The sequence below is a fragment of the Akebia trifoliata genome, chromosome 8 (genome assembly GCF_017979445.1).
Source record: "Akebia trifoliata isolate Shusen 1 chromosome 8, ASM1797944v1, whole genome shotgun sequence".
Classification (NCBI taxonomy): Eukaryota; Viridiplantae; Streptophyta; class Magnoliopsida; order Ranunculales; family Lardizabalaceae; genus Akebia; species Akebia trifoliata.
Window position 1 is genome coordinate 47442352 of NC_141382.1, and position 16142 is coordinate 47458493.

The 16142-nt window shown below is 33.8% G+C and overlaps 2 protein-coding genes across 4 annotated transcripts; one reads left to right on the forward strand and one right to left on the reverse strand.

Annotated features, from left to right (window-relative positions):
- The first annotated feature begins 1177 nt into the window (after window positions 1-1177).
- Window positions 1178-9095, forward strand: LOC147397312 (Cyclophilin-like peptidyl-prolyl cis-trans isomerase family protein). 3 transcript variants are annotated; one of them, XM_086452868.1, is made up of 3 exons: window positions 1178-1969; window positions 6055-6274; window positions 6431-9095. In XM_086452868.1, the coding sequence occupies exons 1-2, from the start codon at window positions 1195-1197 to the stop codon at window positions 6261-6263; spliced, it is 984 nt and encodes a 327-aa protein (XP_086308994.1). In that variant the 5' UTR covers window positions 1178-1194; the 3' UTR covers window positions 6264-6274; window positions 6431-9095. The 3 variants fall into 3 exon arrangements, with proteins under 3 accessions (XP_086308994.1, XP_086308993.1, XP_086308991.1); XM_086452867.1 differs by having other exon boundaries at window positions 6459-9094; XM_086452865.1 differs by lacking the exon at window positions 6431-9095 and having other exon boundaries at window positions 6055-6392.
- Window positions 9096-14911: 5816 nt separating this feature from the next.
- Window positions 14912-15334, reverse strand: LOC147397313 (uncharacterized). Its single transcript, XM_086450195.1, has one exon. The coding sequence runs from the start codon at window positions 15332-15334 to the stop codon at window positions 14912-14914; it is 423 nt and encodes a 140-aa protein (XP_086306321.1).
- Between the last annotated feature and the right edge of the window lie 808 nt (window positions 15335-16142).

Here is a 16142-nt window from a genome sequence, read left to right on the forward strand (position 1 = left end):
CTTACCCGTTTAGCCCATCGTTCTTGTGTGTGTATGCAGCAGTTATTTAATCACTGTTTCACCCACCGAATTGTTTTAAAACTAAATTTTTGTCTACTGAACATTTTTAATATGGTTCGATATGTACTTGTCAAACTAAGAACGATACTTTTAATAAGATCATATCGAAAATATGAGAGACCATATGGTAAATACATGCTAAAATATATGCTTTCGGTATATACCTACTAAAATAATGTTGATGAGTTTGGTACACGCTGGGAATTAAAAAAAAAAAAAATTAAATGCAAATGATCGGGGGCAGATTTATAATGGAGGCAGTTGCTCTCACAAGATTTTTTAAAGTTTATGGATTAGTGAGCTATTGCAACAGATAAAAAATTTTGCCACTACTACCCTTACAAAATATTTTGCCATGCTTAGTTGCCCCTCACATGGGCAAAATCCTGAGTCCATCCTCGCAAACGATAAAAGATAAAATCGATTTTTTGGCATGGTTCATTTGCAAAACAATTAAAAATAATTTAAAGAATAAACAATGATGAAAATAAATGATAAAAACTCACACCCGTCTACCAAAATGCTTAATTCACACCAAACAATTATAAATATTGGATTTTAGTGAATAATATCCTTCACAGATAGATCAAAACACGATCTTTTGATTAATCTCTCAAGAAAATTCATTTAGTGATGTGGATTCGATTGAACTTTTGTAGGATTTTTTGTTTGAGATGTTCCGATGGGGTTAACATGCTTTGAATTAGTATGATGGAAATTTGCGATGTGTTCAATGAGTAAAACATAATAAAATCAAAAATGATATTTATGTACTTGCATGTTATTGACCACTAAGGTTGAAGTTGGTGAGACGAAGAAAAAAAATAGGTGTCAATAGCTTGCCCATTATGAAAAAAATAAGAATCATGATTTTCTGACGCCCCCTCTAATATACGCCCTCATACACGGCATAGGTTATAACCATAGATTTTTACAAGGTTATAGGACATGCCACGTCAAGGGGCGTATGTTGAAGGGGACGTCAGAAAATTGTTATTCAAAAAATTAAACGATTTCAACGTTTGACTCGTTCGAAGCGACTCAGAGGGGTCAACCCAGTGGCTGGGTGACGATACGAAACGGGATACCGTGTTTTAAAACCATGGTTGAGATGCAAAACTACTTTCCACCCACATGGGCTGCTCAGCAACCACTTCCACCACTCCATTCCGCCTCCACCACAACCTTCCACCCCACATCCCCAAATCCCTTCAAATCTCAGCCAAATCCCAAAACCCTAACCCTAAATCCCACTTCAATCGTCGATCTCTCATCTTCCTCTCCTCCTCCTCATCCCTCTCTTTCCTCTCTCCTCTAGTCCTTGCTTCCAATGAAAATGCCACAAACACACCTCCGCCACCACCACCACCACCACCATCGCCACCTCAACCTGACACCACCATCACAGACCGTATCTTCATGGACTTCAGCATTTGCCCCAATTACTTCCGCAACGAAAGAACACTTGGTGACGAATTCTCCGCTTGCCAAGATGCCGAGCCGTTAGGCCGCATTGTCCTCGGCCTTTACGGAAAGCTCGTCCCCATAACCGTTTCCAATTTCAAATCCATGTGTACCGGTTCATCCGGTTCATCATATAAAGGCACTCTTGTTCAGAAAATCTTCCCTGGTCAATACTTCATTGCTGGTAAGCAAGGGAGGAGGGATAAGGGGGAAGTACGTCCGCCGTCGGATTTAGCGAGGAATACAGAGACCGTTGATTCTAAGGCTTTTGTTCTTGGGCATTCGAGGCCTGGTGTGATTTCATTGTGTTTGTCGGAGAATGACGATGATGAAAATGTCAAACTAGATCCAAATTATAGGAATGTCGAGTTCTTGATTACTACGGGACCGGGGCCTAGTCCCCAGCTTGATAATGGAAATATTGTCTTTGGAACAGTGCTTGAAGGTTTGTCCTGTTTTGTGTGCATTTGGAAGATTTAATATTTTTAGTAGAAATTTACGTTGGAAATACTAACTTTTTACTGTTTTTTGGTAATTAGGTTGTTATTTTCGGCCAAAAGATATGTAATAATTGAGTGGTTTTAATCAATCATGAACTTATATCTATATCAAAATTATTTGTTCTTTGATATGTGGAACGTTATAGGTCTTAATTTGCTAGGAAATCGAGTTTAGGGTCTTTTGTAATTAGTAGGTGAAGGCGGGTTTTGAACACTCAAAGACTTTAACCAACTTAGCAAGCTAGCACCTCTGTCAAACATTATAGTCACTCTCAGTACTCTAGTGGCTTGATCTCATACTCTTTTGTTCTGATTTAACTCAGTAGAAAGAAGATTAAACATAACCTTGGGTTTGTAGATATAGAGTTTTTCGCCTTAGATGGTGCTTGGATGTTCTGATTTGATCTTATTTGAATCCAGTTTCTGTTGTTTAATGTGTTTATTAATGCAGTGATGCTTGTTGGATGATTCGTTATTTTATATTTAATTGTATGTGATGTTCTTTTTTGTTTTTAAAATGTCTTGGAGATTAAAAGACGGGACCTCTGTAATTTCAAGTTTGTGCATTAAATATCAAATCTTTTAACAGCTTATTTTGCTTATGATTAAGAGCTGGTACTCCAATTAAATATGGTTGTTGGCTTGTAAACCAAAGATGGTTGTTGGTTTGTGTTCTTAAGAAGCTTGATGGAAAAATTCAAAGTCCGATGCAGCTTTTGTTCACCATTCAACATGCAACTCTGCGAGAATTGAGATGCTATAATTAAGATGTTCTTGCTCCCATTGGTGGGGTCACATGGAGATCATGTTGGACAATGGAACTATACAACATGTCCTTGCAATCCAGGACAAAGTCAGGATTTTGTCTACGTGGGAGCAGCTAAGACCCTTACAAAATTTAAAATTTATTATGGGGGCAATATTGGCGGATTTTGTTTTCCACTGCTATTATCGGTCACAATAGCATATAAATCGTATGATTTTTTAAAATTCGTGTGAGGGGTAACTGCTTCCAATGGCCCCACTATAAATTTGCCTCTGCTTGCAATGGTGAACATTATGATAAGTTAACGTGAAGTAGTAGTTTAGTTGGCAATCCTAATTATTTTTATAAAAACAAAATTTGCAATTTACGATATTAGGAATGCTAGGATGTGGTGTGGAAAACTTTACATTTTCTTTGAGAATGAATACGGAACGCAATCGATGATGAGAATTCCTACAATTTTATTTCCCTTGTGGCGAAATCTTCTAGTCAAGGAGAATTGATGGGGACATCAAATCATAAAGAGTAGATTTTAGTTTTTTTATTTAGATTTCTGTTTTAGGACTTTATTTTAGTGTTTAGGATGAGTATTTGAAGTTATTTTCATGTTTTATTAGCCTATGGTGTTAGTATAAGTGTTTAGGGGCAATTTGATAATTTTATATTATTTTTTTAATGAGTTTTTATAGGCTGAAAATTCAAAGAAAATAAAGTTATGGGATTGGGATATAGATGGTATTTTTGTTTTTGTTTTATTTAAGTTGTTTTAAGTTTATTTACAATTATTGGATCTCCTTATTTTAGTTGGATGGTTGAGATTAGATTTAGGATTTAGAGAACATTATAAGTACTTATTTCATAAAATTGAGATTGAAGCTTTGATATTCCTATTAATGGTGTGGTGTGAGGCCATTTTGGAGTGAGTCCAATATCTCTTTCTTCTTCTAATCTTTACTTATTTTTTTATTTTTATTTTCTTGAATTCTTGATTCTTGAAACCCCTTTCTTGATTTTTGATTTCTTGAAGTCTTGGATTCTTAGAACCTCTTTCTTAATTCTTGAATCCTTTATTCCTAAACCGAATCTATCCTATATCCAAATAACCCGATTCCCCAATTTTTTCAAAATCAAATTCTATTTTCTTATCTCTTCTATTGTCGCCCAAATACCCTAAACCTTCCTCTAATCCAAATACTTTCAACTTTGTAATTTCAAAATGTTATAATTGGAAATCTTTTGCAATTGTCGCCCAAATCCTTAATTCTTAATCCAATCCCCAATCAAAATTTTCCTAAATCTCTTACTTTTCCAAAATCAAATTCCATTTTCTTACCTCCCATCATTGTCCTGCATCAGATTTGGTATTAGAGCCTAGGTTCATCCAACACTAATTAGCAGATCGTGTTGATGGGAGATAAATTCAATAAAGATGTTCTTAGAGGAGTTGAAATATATATTGTCAGAATTATGTCGAACGCGCCACTCTCAGGCATATTTTCGGATTGTTCATGACTGTATTATAAAGGAAAACGAAGAGCACATGCAATTACATGATACATGGTATGAAGAATTCAGACAACAAAACTTGTGCTTCAAGTGTAATCATTTTAGACACTTTAAATTAGAGTATTCAAATAATGATAATGAAGCAAATGTAGCGAAAGTCTATCCTTCTAAACTCAAGGCGAGTAATGAAAAAATCTATGAGCTTTACATAAGCGATAGTTAGATTGAGGAGTGTGAGGTATCATTATTGAATCTTGAAGAAGATCATGAAGTAGAAATTATGTCCAAAGAGCCTAAAGAAGATCTTTTGGAGACAATATCTACAGTTTGTGTTCATGATGCAGTTGTTCTACCTCAAATCGACCTAATCATCTCAGACAAGTACAATGGAGACTTTGTCAAGATAGAAGATCGCAATTTGAAATTAATAGTTCAGCACAAGATTAAGACACGAGGACGAATCTTCACTAAAAGGGATGAACCACAAATTGTCATGGTCATTCTCAAGCACTTTAAAACTCGAGGACGAGTTTTCTCCAACCAGAGGAGAATAATGCAGAACGCAACCGATGGTTAGAATTCCTACAATTTTATTTTTTCAGTGGTGAAATCTTCTCAGTCAAGGATAATTGATGGGGACGTCAAATTTTAAAGAGTAGATTTTAATTTTTTATTTAGATTTCTGTGTTAGGACTTTATTTTAGCCTTTAGGATGAGTATTTGAGGTTATTTTCATGTTTTATTAGCTTATGGTGTTAGTATAAGTGTTTAGGGGAAATTTGATAACTTTATATTGATTTTTTTAATGAGTTTTCATAGGCTGAAAATTTAAGAAAAATAAAGTTACGGGATTGAGATAGAGATGGTATTTTTGCTTTTGTTTTATTTAAGTTGTTTTTAGTTTATTTACAACCATTGAATCTCCTTATTTTAGTTGGATGGTTGAGATTAGATTTAGGGTTTAGAGAATGTTATAAATACTTGTCTCTTTCTGTAATTTTCTTCAATGATGAATAAAATTGAGATTGAAGCTTTGATATTTCCATTAATGGTGTGGTGTGAGGTCATTTTGGAGTGAGTCTAAGGTAACGTTTGTTTTATCTATCGATTTCTCAATCGAGGTAGGTATTTACTCTTTTTTTTTTTTTTCTTTTTTAACATCTTCTTTCTCACTTTCTTTATTAAATTTCTGTTTTAAATCTCTAAAGCATCCATAAACCCTAGTCAATCCACTCTATAAACCAAAACCCCATCGACATTCTCTTCTCCATTGAAACCTAACTTTAATACCCATAAAAATCCGATCCAACCCTTCCCTACTCACCACCTAAAATCCTACTCACCTTTCGTTTTTTTTAGTCTACAATTTATCCAAACATTGTTAACTTGCTACCCCCATAAATTAGCACCACTTAATTGACTATTTTTGCATTATAATTGGACCTAGAAATCTGTTTTAAACATCTAACTGAAACTTTAGACTAGAGGAAGACTTGTTTTTTATTGGAACCTATTGTTAGTACTTGAATAGCTATTATTGTGGGATTGTGACGAATCTTAGGATTATTTTGATTATCGCTTGGATTCTCTTGCATATCCATGAATGTATGAGCTAATGATTTATATTTGCATTGCTTATGTTAATTCAGTCTGATCTCAGATTTATCATCCTAAGGTAACATTTACGGTCTTGCATCAGAATGATTTGGATTTGAATCAAAGACGTTTTCCTCACCTTTTGGTTCAATTGGATTTCAGGGCTAGATGTTGTGACAGCCATAGCTTCCATTCCCACTTACAAGCCGTCAGAACAGATTCTCCAATTCAATGATTTTGCTGAGTTTATTGGAGATGAAAGAGCCCAGAATGCCCGTACAATATGGAACCGGCCTCTTAAAACCGTTTATATCAGTGATTGTGGAGAGCTTAAAGTGGCCAAGCCTTCGTTCTCTCCCAGTCTTCCTTAAGTACACCATGGGTAAGTTCATTCCAGAACTTTTGCTTTACTTTTTCTGTTATCAATTTTGCTGCAAGTTCATTATGTAACTTAGGACAGAGAACAAACATAGTTCAAGCTATTTCAAGTTCCCCACTTATTCTTAAGCTTATCAATCCTTTGGGATATTAATCCAAGGGAGGTGAAATGCACCCTTGTACGGCAGGGTTGTCCAAGCAAATGACGAAAACTTCGATGGGTCACAATCACACACCGATTGGAGTGGTCCGCAGTTGCTTCGTTAAGAGAATTTACGCAGACATCCATATTTATAGTGACAGTAAAAAGAAAGTGATTAAAGGTTTGATGGTTTAGATCGAGGTTTTAAAACTTGCTTGATGGAAACCAATCATGTTGTTCTTGCCAAATATTGATAAATGTCACACTCTTGGAGCTGTGTCTGATTGTCTCAACCTAGGAACTTTATTGCATTAAGTGGGTATGGTTGAGAGAGCATGAGTGTCAAGTTAAAAGATATCTTAGGGTGTAGAGTGCATTTAGAGTGTAAGCTTATAATCCTATTCAGTTGCTCTCTATCCCTTTGTTTGACCTATTCCTTCTCCATTTACCCTTATACTGATACAACAAAAAATTATCATTTACAATTTCAAATTGAAAATATCTCTAAGATGATAAATCAATTTCATTAGGTAATTATGCCTTGAAAAGAAAAGAAAAAATTCATGGGTTTACTATTGTCCATAATTTAGTTATATTTCCAATCATATCGTATTTGTAACTTGATTGCATTTTTACTCACCTATTGCTATGGCTTGACTAGTATCACATGTGTTGCTACTCTATCAATCTTATAACCTCCAAATAGGTACAACCAAATAATTATTGATCGATATTTTAATTTAGTTTTAATAAATACTTAATATGTTTTTAACAATTAAAATTTTCTTGTACTGGAAAGATTTCAGATGAAATTTGTAATTCAACAGCATTTTAGTGTTTTTTTTTTCTTTCCACTGTTACATTAGTTTTGGGCACATTCAGGATCAAGATTTATTTAATTTAAAAAAAATAAAATTAGTTAATAAGATTGATGGAATATGATTTTTAGAGGGAATTGGGATTCAACATTTGATAGTCTGGGTTTTATATTTTGAAAACAAAATTAGGAGAAGGTTTTGCTTCCATTGGGGTGAGGTTAGGGAGTTGGTCACACCTTTTGAAAAGGATCCAATCACTAAGGATAATTCTCTGGTTCAACTTACACCTAAAAAATCAGTCTGGTTGGTGACTTTAGTAGTTGGATTCGAGCAGTTTTATGTTGGACTTCTTGATCAGGTTTGTGAGTGAAAAGAGTTAAATCCTTAAGGTCTGGATCTTTCTTTTGGGGACGTTTCTGCCTTCAAACCTCTTCTTAACATTTTGGGAGTTGATTCTTCTTTAATCTCCACTTCATGTGTTGGAAACACCACCTCTATTAAGAATTTCGTTTCATTTACTTTATTAACTATTTCTTATTTTCTTAAAGCAAATAATGATTCCTTTATGTGCTTAAAAAACAATAATTGTAAGAGTCGTGCTAGAGTGACCTCAGCGAGGGACACACAGGGGACATCTTGACGTGGTGGTGCGTGCATGTCTGTAGATGTGTTCTACTCGTATCTCGGAGAAAACACATCTACGGGCATGTGCGTGCCACCAAGTCTAGATGTCCCCCGTGTATCCCCCACGAAGGTCACTTCAGCATTAATCTAATTGTAACTAAGAGGTTACAATTGTATAATAGTGGAATAAACTAAATTGTTGAAATTATAAAATTTATCTCAAATCTTTCTAACTAGTATAATTTTTAAAAACATATTAGAGCTTCATTATTAATAAATAATAATATTGATTGTTTGGTTGTAGCTAGTTAAAGAGGTTTTGAGTAAAATAACAACACTGAAAGTATTAATAAATCTTCAGGATGGACAATGGAATGTAAACAAGTAATAGGCATGGATAAAAGTGAAATTGTAATTGTTTTTTCTTTTCAAGGTATAATTTAGTAGATGGATGTGTTATTAGATTTTAAGTGGTAAAAAATGTTGTATTGTTTTAATAAGAGATTGGAATAATGGTAGAATAGGTAAAGCAAAGGGAGACAAAGTAGGACGAAGTTGATATTTGATCATGATACTTAGGGGAGTTTTTTTTGTGAACATAAAAGTCAATTCAGGATTTTACAGAATCTCAAATTGATCAATCACAGGATGTCATGTATATTGAGAGTTATCTTATTGTAGGTATTTTGATAAACTAGGGGTGCTTTCAATACATACGCACCCTACGATTGGCTAATCTGAATTCTGTAAAATCTTGTATTAACTTTTTTGTATGTAAAAAAAATTCTTTACTCAATGGGATGCTAGTTAACTTCATAATCTAGGATTGTCAAAAATACTTTTAAAAAATATTTATTGTTTTGTCTTAATACAAATAGTTAGAGTGTCAATCACTTTTTTTTTTTTATAGCACTAAAGGATAAAATAAAAATTACATTTTAAGGGTATTTTTATGTTGTGGTGGTTATTAATGTGTAGGTGAATCTTGGTTATGGTTAGGGGAAGATAATGGATCTTGGGGGGAAAATTTTCAAGTGTTTGGTTAGGGGCTGAAGAAGAGGGCATTTAAATAATTTTCTATTAGTTCCCTAGAATAGATGGAAGTCAAGGGATATTTCATCATAAAAACGCAGGGAGAACCCAAAACCTTATTACAAAGGGGTATATTTTAAAGGGGAAATTATAAAAAACAACCTAATAAAAAAAATTAATTCGTAAAAAAGTACCAAGTTTGTAGAAATTGTCAATAGGAATCCATTTTGACCCTTTAAGGGTTGTAAATTTGTTCTAAATTAAAAAATAATAATTTTTACGAATAAAAAATTAAACTTTCGGCCCTTGAAGGGCCGAATTTATTTTATATTATAATATTCCAAATTTTGAACCTTAAAGGGTTGAAATTTTGTGCGTCGAAATTTTTTTTTTTAAAATTTAAAATTCACAATTTCGGTCCTTAAAGAGTTGGATTTTATTATTATTATTATTATTATTATTATTTTAAATATTATAAAAAAGAAGTCAACAATTGCGGTCGTTATTTTTTTATTTTTATTTTTTTCTGGCACGTTTATGAGCGATTTTCAATTGTTCTTAATGTTACAGGATATTTTTGTTTTAATTTTTGTAAAATATTTTTTTTATTAGGTTTTTTTATTTATTTATGATTTTCCTTTTGTTTAACCACGCGTTTGACCCCACACGTAGATGACAAAATTGAGGGATAAAATATATATTTCGACTGTTGATCTCGGCTACAAAACATGGTATAACCACTTCACCATAACAAAGTCTCACGAAGATCATCTTTAAGCGATGGAAGAGCAAGTCTATTATGATCTAGTATGCTTCGAGGATAATTTCCTCTATAAATAGTTGGGCAACCCTACTCCAACCATGTCATTTGCAGTGAGAGAGCAGTCCACGTCTTAAATCTTAGTGATGATGGTACCATGCACCCAACTATTTGGGGGTAGATGCTACACTTTGCTCCTATTTAGAATGGATAGTACTTTGGCTAACTACATAGATTTACTCTAAAGAATGTTGATGTTTCTATGATTAGAATGTTCTCTTGTGCCTTATGGCACCAGACTTTGAAAGAACCTACCAAAAGTATAATAGTCCATCCTTCATAAAGAAAAGTTGAGCTTAATGTATTCTAACACAAACAACATAATTAGCTTACTAGTGCACTTAGGATGAACAAAACTTCTAATTACCTTCTTTGCACGTTAATGGCAACGACCTGACCATCTTGTAACTTAGCCCTGTAGACAGTTCCAAAACCCCCTTCACCTATTTGAAGTGATTGTGAGTAGCTTTGATAAACCGGACTCATACTGAGATGTATAGATCCAATTCTACTCAATTTTGGGGACATTGAGAAATGAGAAGGACTAGGAGGTACACCAAGTGGACTGCCTGGAAGCCGAAGTGGGCTGCCTGGAATTCGATGTGGACTCTCTGGAACTTTTTAGAAGTAGTTTTTACTCCCAAAGGAGTAGTTGAATCCACTACAAGAAATATGGTGATTCGTTAGATGAACTTAGTCAATTAAGTTGAATTGGAAAAGACAACCAAAATTGAATCCAAGTCTTCTCATGCTAAATTGTTATACTTCTCAAATTATAAACGTTTGGTGGATTTGAAAATATAAGATGGAAAACTTGAAACATAATAAGCAATTTTTACTCACTTGAACTTGGGTCCTTGGAGAGAGTAGTTTGGGCAGTTTCTTTATTGAGACTCATTCCCTGTTTTATAGTCAAGATCAATAGTCGAAATGTAAATTTTATCTTTCCATTTTTTTCGTCTACACGTGGGGTCAAACATGTGGTTAAACAAGGGGAAATTATAAAAAAATATTTAATAAAAAATATTTTGCAAAAATTAAAATAAAAATATTTTGGAGTATTATGAGAAGTCTAAAATCATTCCTAAACGTGTTAAAAAAATAATAAATAAAAAAGTAGTGGTCGCAATTGTTGACTTCTTTTTTTCATAAAAAATTAATTAAAAAAATTTGGCTCTTTAAAGGATAAAATTGTGAATTTTAAATCAAAAAAATTTGATATTTTAAGGGTCGAAAATTGAAATATTATAATATAAAATAAATTCGACTCTTTAAGTGTTGAAAGTTTAATTTTTTATTCATAATAATTATTATTATTATTTTTTTAATTTAAAATAATTTTTCGATCCTTAAAGGTCAAAATGGGTTCTTATCGACAATTTTCGCAAAGTTGATATTTTTTTTGTGAATTACTTTTTATTATTGTTATTATAATTTTTCCTATTATAAAACTTAGTCTTTCTGTTGTTAGATTCTAAACTCAATTTTTATTTTTTAAACTTGTACAAGTAAAGAAATTATTATTTAAGTATTTTCAGAGGGGTACTCTTTTGGACCATGGAAGGTATGGTTGGATCACCTCTTTTAAAATAACTATATATATATATATATATATATATATATATATATATAGGGTCCCGTTCGCCACCCTTAGTTTTACAACACACTTTAACAAACGCGTTTTGTCTTACACGGGTTAGAAGTTTCGGAATGAGCTGATTTTTGGTGAGGATGATCTCTATGGTGAGGAGATCATCCTCACCAAAAATCAGCTCATTCCAAAACTTCTAACCCCATCAAAATTGATTTACAAAAAATGGACGGTCCACGATTTTTCAACGTGTAAACATGGGGCTAAACATTTCGGTATGGGCTGATTTTTGGGGAGGATGATCTTCTAATCATAGAGATCATCCTCACCAAAAATCAGCTCATTCCAAAACTTCTAACCTATGTAGGACAAAAAACGTTTGTTAAAGTGTGTGGTAAAACTTAGGGTGCTGAACATTTCCCACATATATATATATATATATATATAATTATTTTAAAAAAGTTAAAAAGTTTGCTTGAATTAATTTCAAAAAGAAAAAAATCTAAATTAAAAAAAAAAGAAAAAGAAAACTACTTTCCACTTTTAAAATGTTATTTTCTCTTGAATCAATTTTTATTTTTGGATGACAAGGGTTCTAGATCGGTAGGCCCGACTAGTAGGGGTGAGGTAACTAGCCTCTTAGAGCACCCTATCTCTCCAAAACTCCTGGGTATGTGCAATACACATCCCCTCACAAACCACACATACTAGGTAAGCAGGGAAAAATCGTTATGGGTAGCTAATAAGGGGGTTTGAACTAAAGATCTCTCCCTTTTTGGAGGGATGCCTTGGCCACTGAGCCCAATGTTAATTGATTTTCCATATCTATTTTCTTTTATAGTTAAATCTATTTTTTATTTTGTATCTAAACAAGGTCAAACTGACATTCATTTCAATCACTAAGCCCTATTTGGATACAAAGTAGAATGTAAGTAGTTTCGAGAGAGTAAATTTTAAAAGGTAGAAAGTTTTTTTTTTTTTTTTGCTTTTTAAATAGTTTTTAAAAAAAAATTATTTTTAAAAGTAGTTTTTTAAAATTAGTTCGAACTAATTATTTATCTTTTTTCATTTTCAAAAGTAATTTTTTTTTATTATTCTACTTTTAAAAGTTAAAAAATTAATTTGGATTAATTTTAAAAATTACTTTTAACAATAAAAAATCTTTACTTTTAAAAAGGCAAAATGAAACTACTTTTTACTTTTTAAAAGTTATTTTCAATCAAATTTACTCTCTACTTTGTATAAAATGGATTCCAAAATTATAACTTGTGTGATACAAAAATTAGCATGATTCTTTTAAAAATGGAATTTGCCACTTGGGTAGTCAAATTATCACGATTCTTTTATAAATGGACAGCTATCGAACTTCTACATAACTCTTAAAATTAAAATTCAACAAGGAAAAAAAAACTTTTTTTTTCTTTTCGAATGCCACAATGCCACAAGGTGAGCCCAAGGACTCTTAGTGAGGGTGTAACCCTTAGTTAGGCTAGTCGGACTCAGAGACAACCACCTCTAAGATATAAGTTACTCGTATGTGATAATTTGACATGGCACTTCATAGAATCATAAACCTTTATCCTTGCGTATCCCGAAATAAAGGATCTATAGTTTAGAGCTGTCAACGGATAGGTATCCGATCGGATAATGCTATATCCGAATTCGAATCCGAAAATATTTAATGATATCCGAATTCGAATTCGAATCCGATCGGATATCATTGACCAATATTCGAATTCGAATTCGAAAAGCATATCGAATATTCGAATATCCGATAAAAATCCTGCGAAATTTAGATTCAATCTCTTCAGTCTGTAAAAAAAACCCTTTTTGAAATCCAAAACATCATCAAGTCGCATACAAACCCTTATTGAGAGAGAGAGAGAGAGAGAGAGAGAGGGAGATGAAGTATGTACCTGGAATCATAGACACTCGGTAAACGGAGAAGATGGTGGTCATGGAGTTCGTCGGGCGGAGAAGATGGTGGTCATGGAGTTCGGACAGTGAAAAAAAAATGGGTTTGGCTTTAAGAGAGAGAGAGAGAGAGAGAGAGGAAGGAACTATCAGCTGGACGTGCTAACCGGCCGGAGAAGACAATGGTGATGGAGATCGTCCGGTCGAAACCACGAAAACCAGAACGGAGGTCTGGTTCTTGCGTTTAAGTTTAGAGAAGATAAAGGTGAAAAGTAAAACTTCGTTGTATAACACGAATACATAAGACTATATATATATAGAGATGAGTTTTGTTATATAACATGAATATATAACATACGTATTCAAATCGGAGCGGATATTATCGAATCAGATTTCGTAACATCCGAATTCGTATCCGAAACTCATTCGAATGTTATAATAACATCCGAATCCGATATCCGAAAATTTCGGATAATATCCGATTTTTCGAATTCGAATTCGAATTCGGATTCGGATTTCGACTATCCATTGACACCCTTACTATAGTTATGTGAAGGGAGCATTAAAAAAAGATAGCAGATAGTCACGACTTGTAAAGTAAATAATTGAAAATTGGAACAACATTACTGCCCAAATGTTACAGTAGTTTATCACTTCCAGAGCGGGGGTGGGATCACTCTTGTGCGCCCGTGCCCACACACAGGCAAGCACACCTGTAATTGAAATTTTGAGAGTTTGTTCAGTAGTCTTTCATTGTCAAAACCTTGGATCAAGCCCAAAAATATTATTTTTTCCATTGAAATCTAGAGGATTATTGGCACTTGGCTCACAAGAATTTTAAAAGTCTATAGATTAATAAGTTATTATAACAGAAATTAATAGCGGATTATAAAAATCTATCACTCTTGCCCCCACAAAAGTAAATTCACTCTTAGTTGCTCCTATAAAATATTCTTTTCACTGTAAATTGCCCCCTTAAATTTTTTTCTACTTGTAATTAACCCTCACACGGGCAAAACCCTGGCTCCGCCCTTGGCTGTGGTGTTGATTGCCAAGGCTTAACTTGGCTCTAAACACGACCACCAATATATTTATCCTTTCCCTCACGTATTGAAATGGGTGGAAAAATGATGATTGCTGCCATTAACAACAACTGGTTAATTTCAGAAGGATCAATGTGTTATAAGTAAAAGCAATTGTGTTAATGGCAGCCTCGAAATGATTTCTCCCAAAAAAGAAAAAAGATGCAATTTCATATGTATGATTCAGTATTTTTCGGAAAACATTTTCTAATCCAAACCCATTCTCTATTCCGGGAGAATTTTTTCCCAACCTACGTCAATTCTCTCTGCAAAAACGGACTCATTTGGATATTTTGCTTTGGTGCAGTCAAAATTCAAATAGCAGAATATATACATATTTCTACAAAATTCATTTTCTCCTGCAGTTTTTTTCTAAAAAAAAAAATATTTTCTCTTGAAAACGAATTCAAAGAAAAATCATACAGATACCCTCGTCTACTATCCTCAAGAAATTACACCTCTAGACAGGTAAAGTTACACCATCTGTTCATGTTAGCACATGGACTCAACAAGCGCATGATAGCAAAAAAAAAAAAAATTTAAAACGAAAGAGAAGATGATTTCAAGTGTTTTTCAAATGCTGAACTCGAAAGATAAAAAAGCAGAGAGAACCAAACCCTAACGAAAAACTGTTATCTCCCTCGAAACCGCAACCGGCGGAGAAAATCTCTTCTCCGATGAAGACGGCATAGGCGGTGAATCCGGCAATCTTGCGGAGAAATTCCTCAACTGGAATTCGTCGGCCTGAGTGTCGTCAGATCCTTCGTCGAAATTCAAAGCATAGCTCAACGGATCGTACCTGAAATCTCCCGAATGTCTCCGTCTGTTCCTCATTCGACAGAACAGATTCAAACACTTTTCTTTAATCTCTGGAAACTCATGAGATCTTGATCTCAGCCACAAAGATGAGGATCTGAGCAGCTTTGGCTTCTGGTTTGGTTCTAGGGTTTCATGATGACGACTTCGAAAACAACATGAGAGGCATAGAGATGATCGAAGCTTGTGTTTCAGAGATGGAGAATGATTGCGAGCGACTTCCATGGAGGGAGGAAGAAGAACGTAGGAGAAGCGCCAAAATGTGAGGATGGGAGAGATGTGAGTGGGCGTTATTTAAAGAATAATGATGATTGCACGTGGTTTTGATACGTGGATAGGTACGCGGATGACGTGGTAAGGGTACAGAACTGCACATCTTTTTTCTGTGTATCTCGAAAAAAAACATCTATGGTTCTGTGCTCTTACCACGTCATCCACGTACCAATCACGACAGATAGGACGGCTGTTTTTGCGGTTATTGGAGGCGTGCGTTTGAGAGGTTTTGTTGAGACCTTTGGGTATTTTCGTCATTTTACGGAAGAGAAGTAACGGTCAGTGTATCTTTATGTTACAGATGAGAGAAATAATTAACTACTACCGTGGGTACGTTAATAATTAACATCTGGTTTGGTTTGGTTAGGTGGAGGCACGATATTATAAGTCATGTGGTTAGTTATCATACTAATAAATGCGAGATGTCAAGATTCAATTTTTTTTTGCACTACTAATCAGTCAAATTTATTCAAACACAGAACATGTTGAAGGTTAGAGCCACCACTTGATCATGGAACAGAAATAGTAGATGAGTCCAACTAGCCTTACTAAGTCAGTTAGGATTTCCCCCTTCCTAAGGTGCTCAACTTGTGGAATCCAAAAATATGATCCAATACTTGGGGGTTGTAGAGGACTAAATTCTATCAACTTTTGAAGAAGAATTTAAAAATATATATATATATATATTTCTATTTCACCACTAAATTTTAATTTTAATTTTAAATTTGGGACTTAGGTGTAAGTTTGGTATCCGCCCATT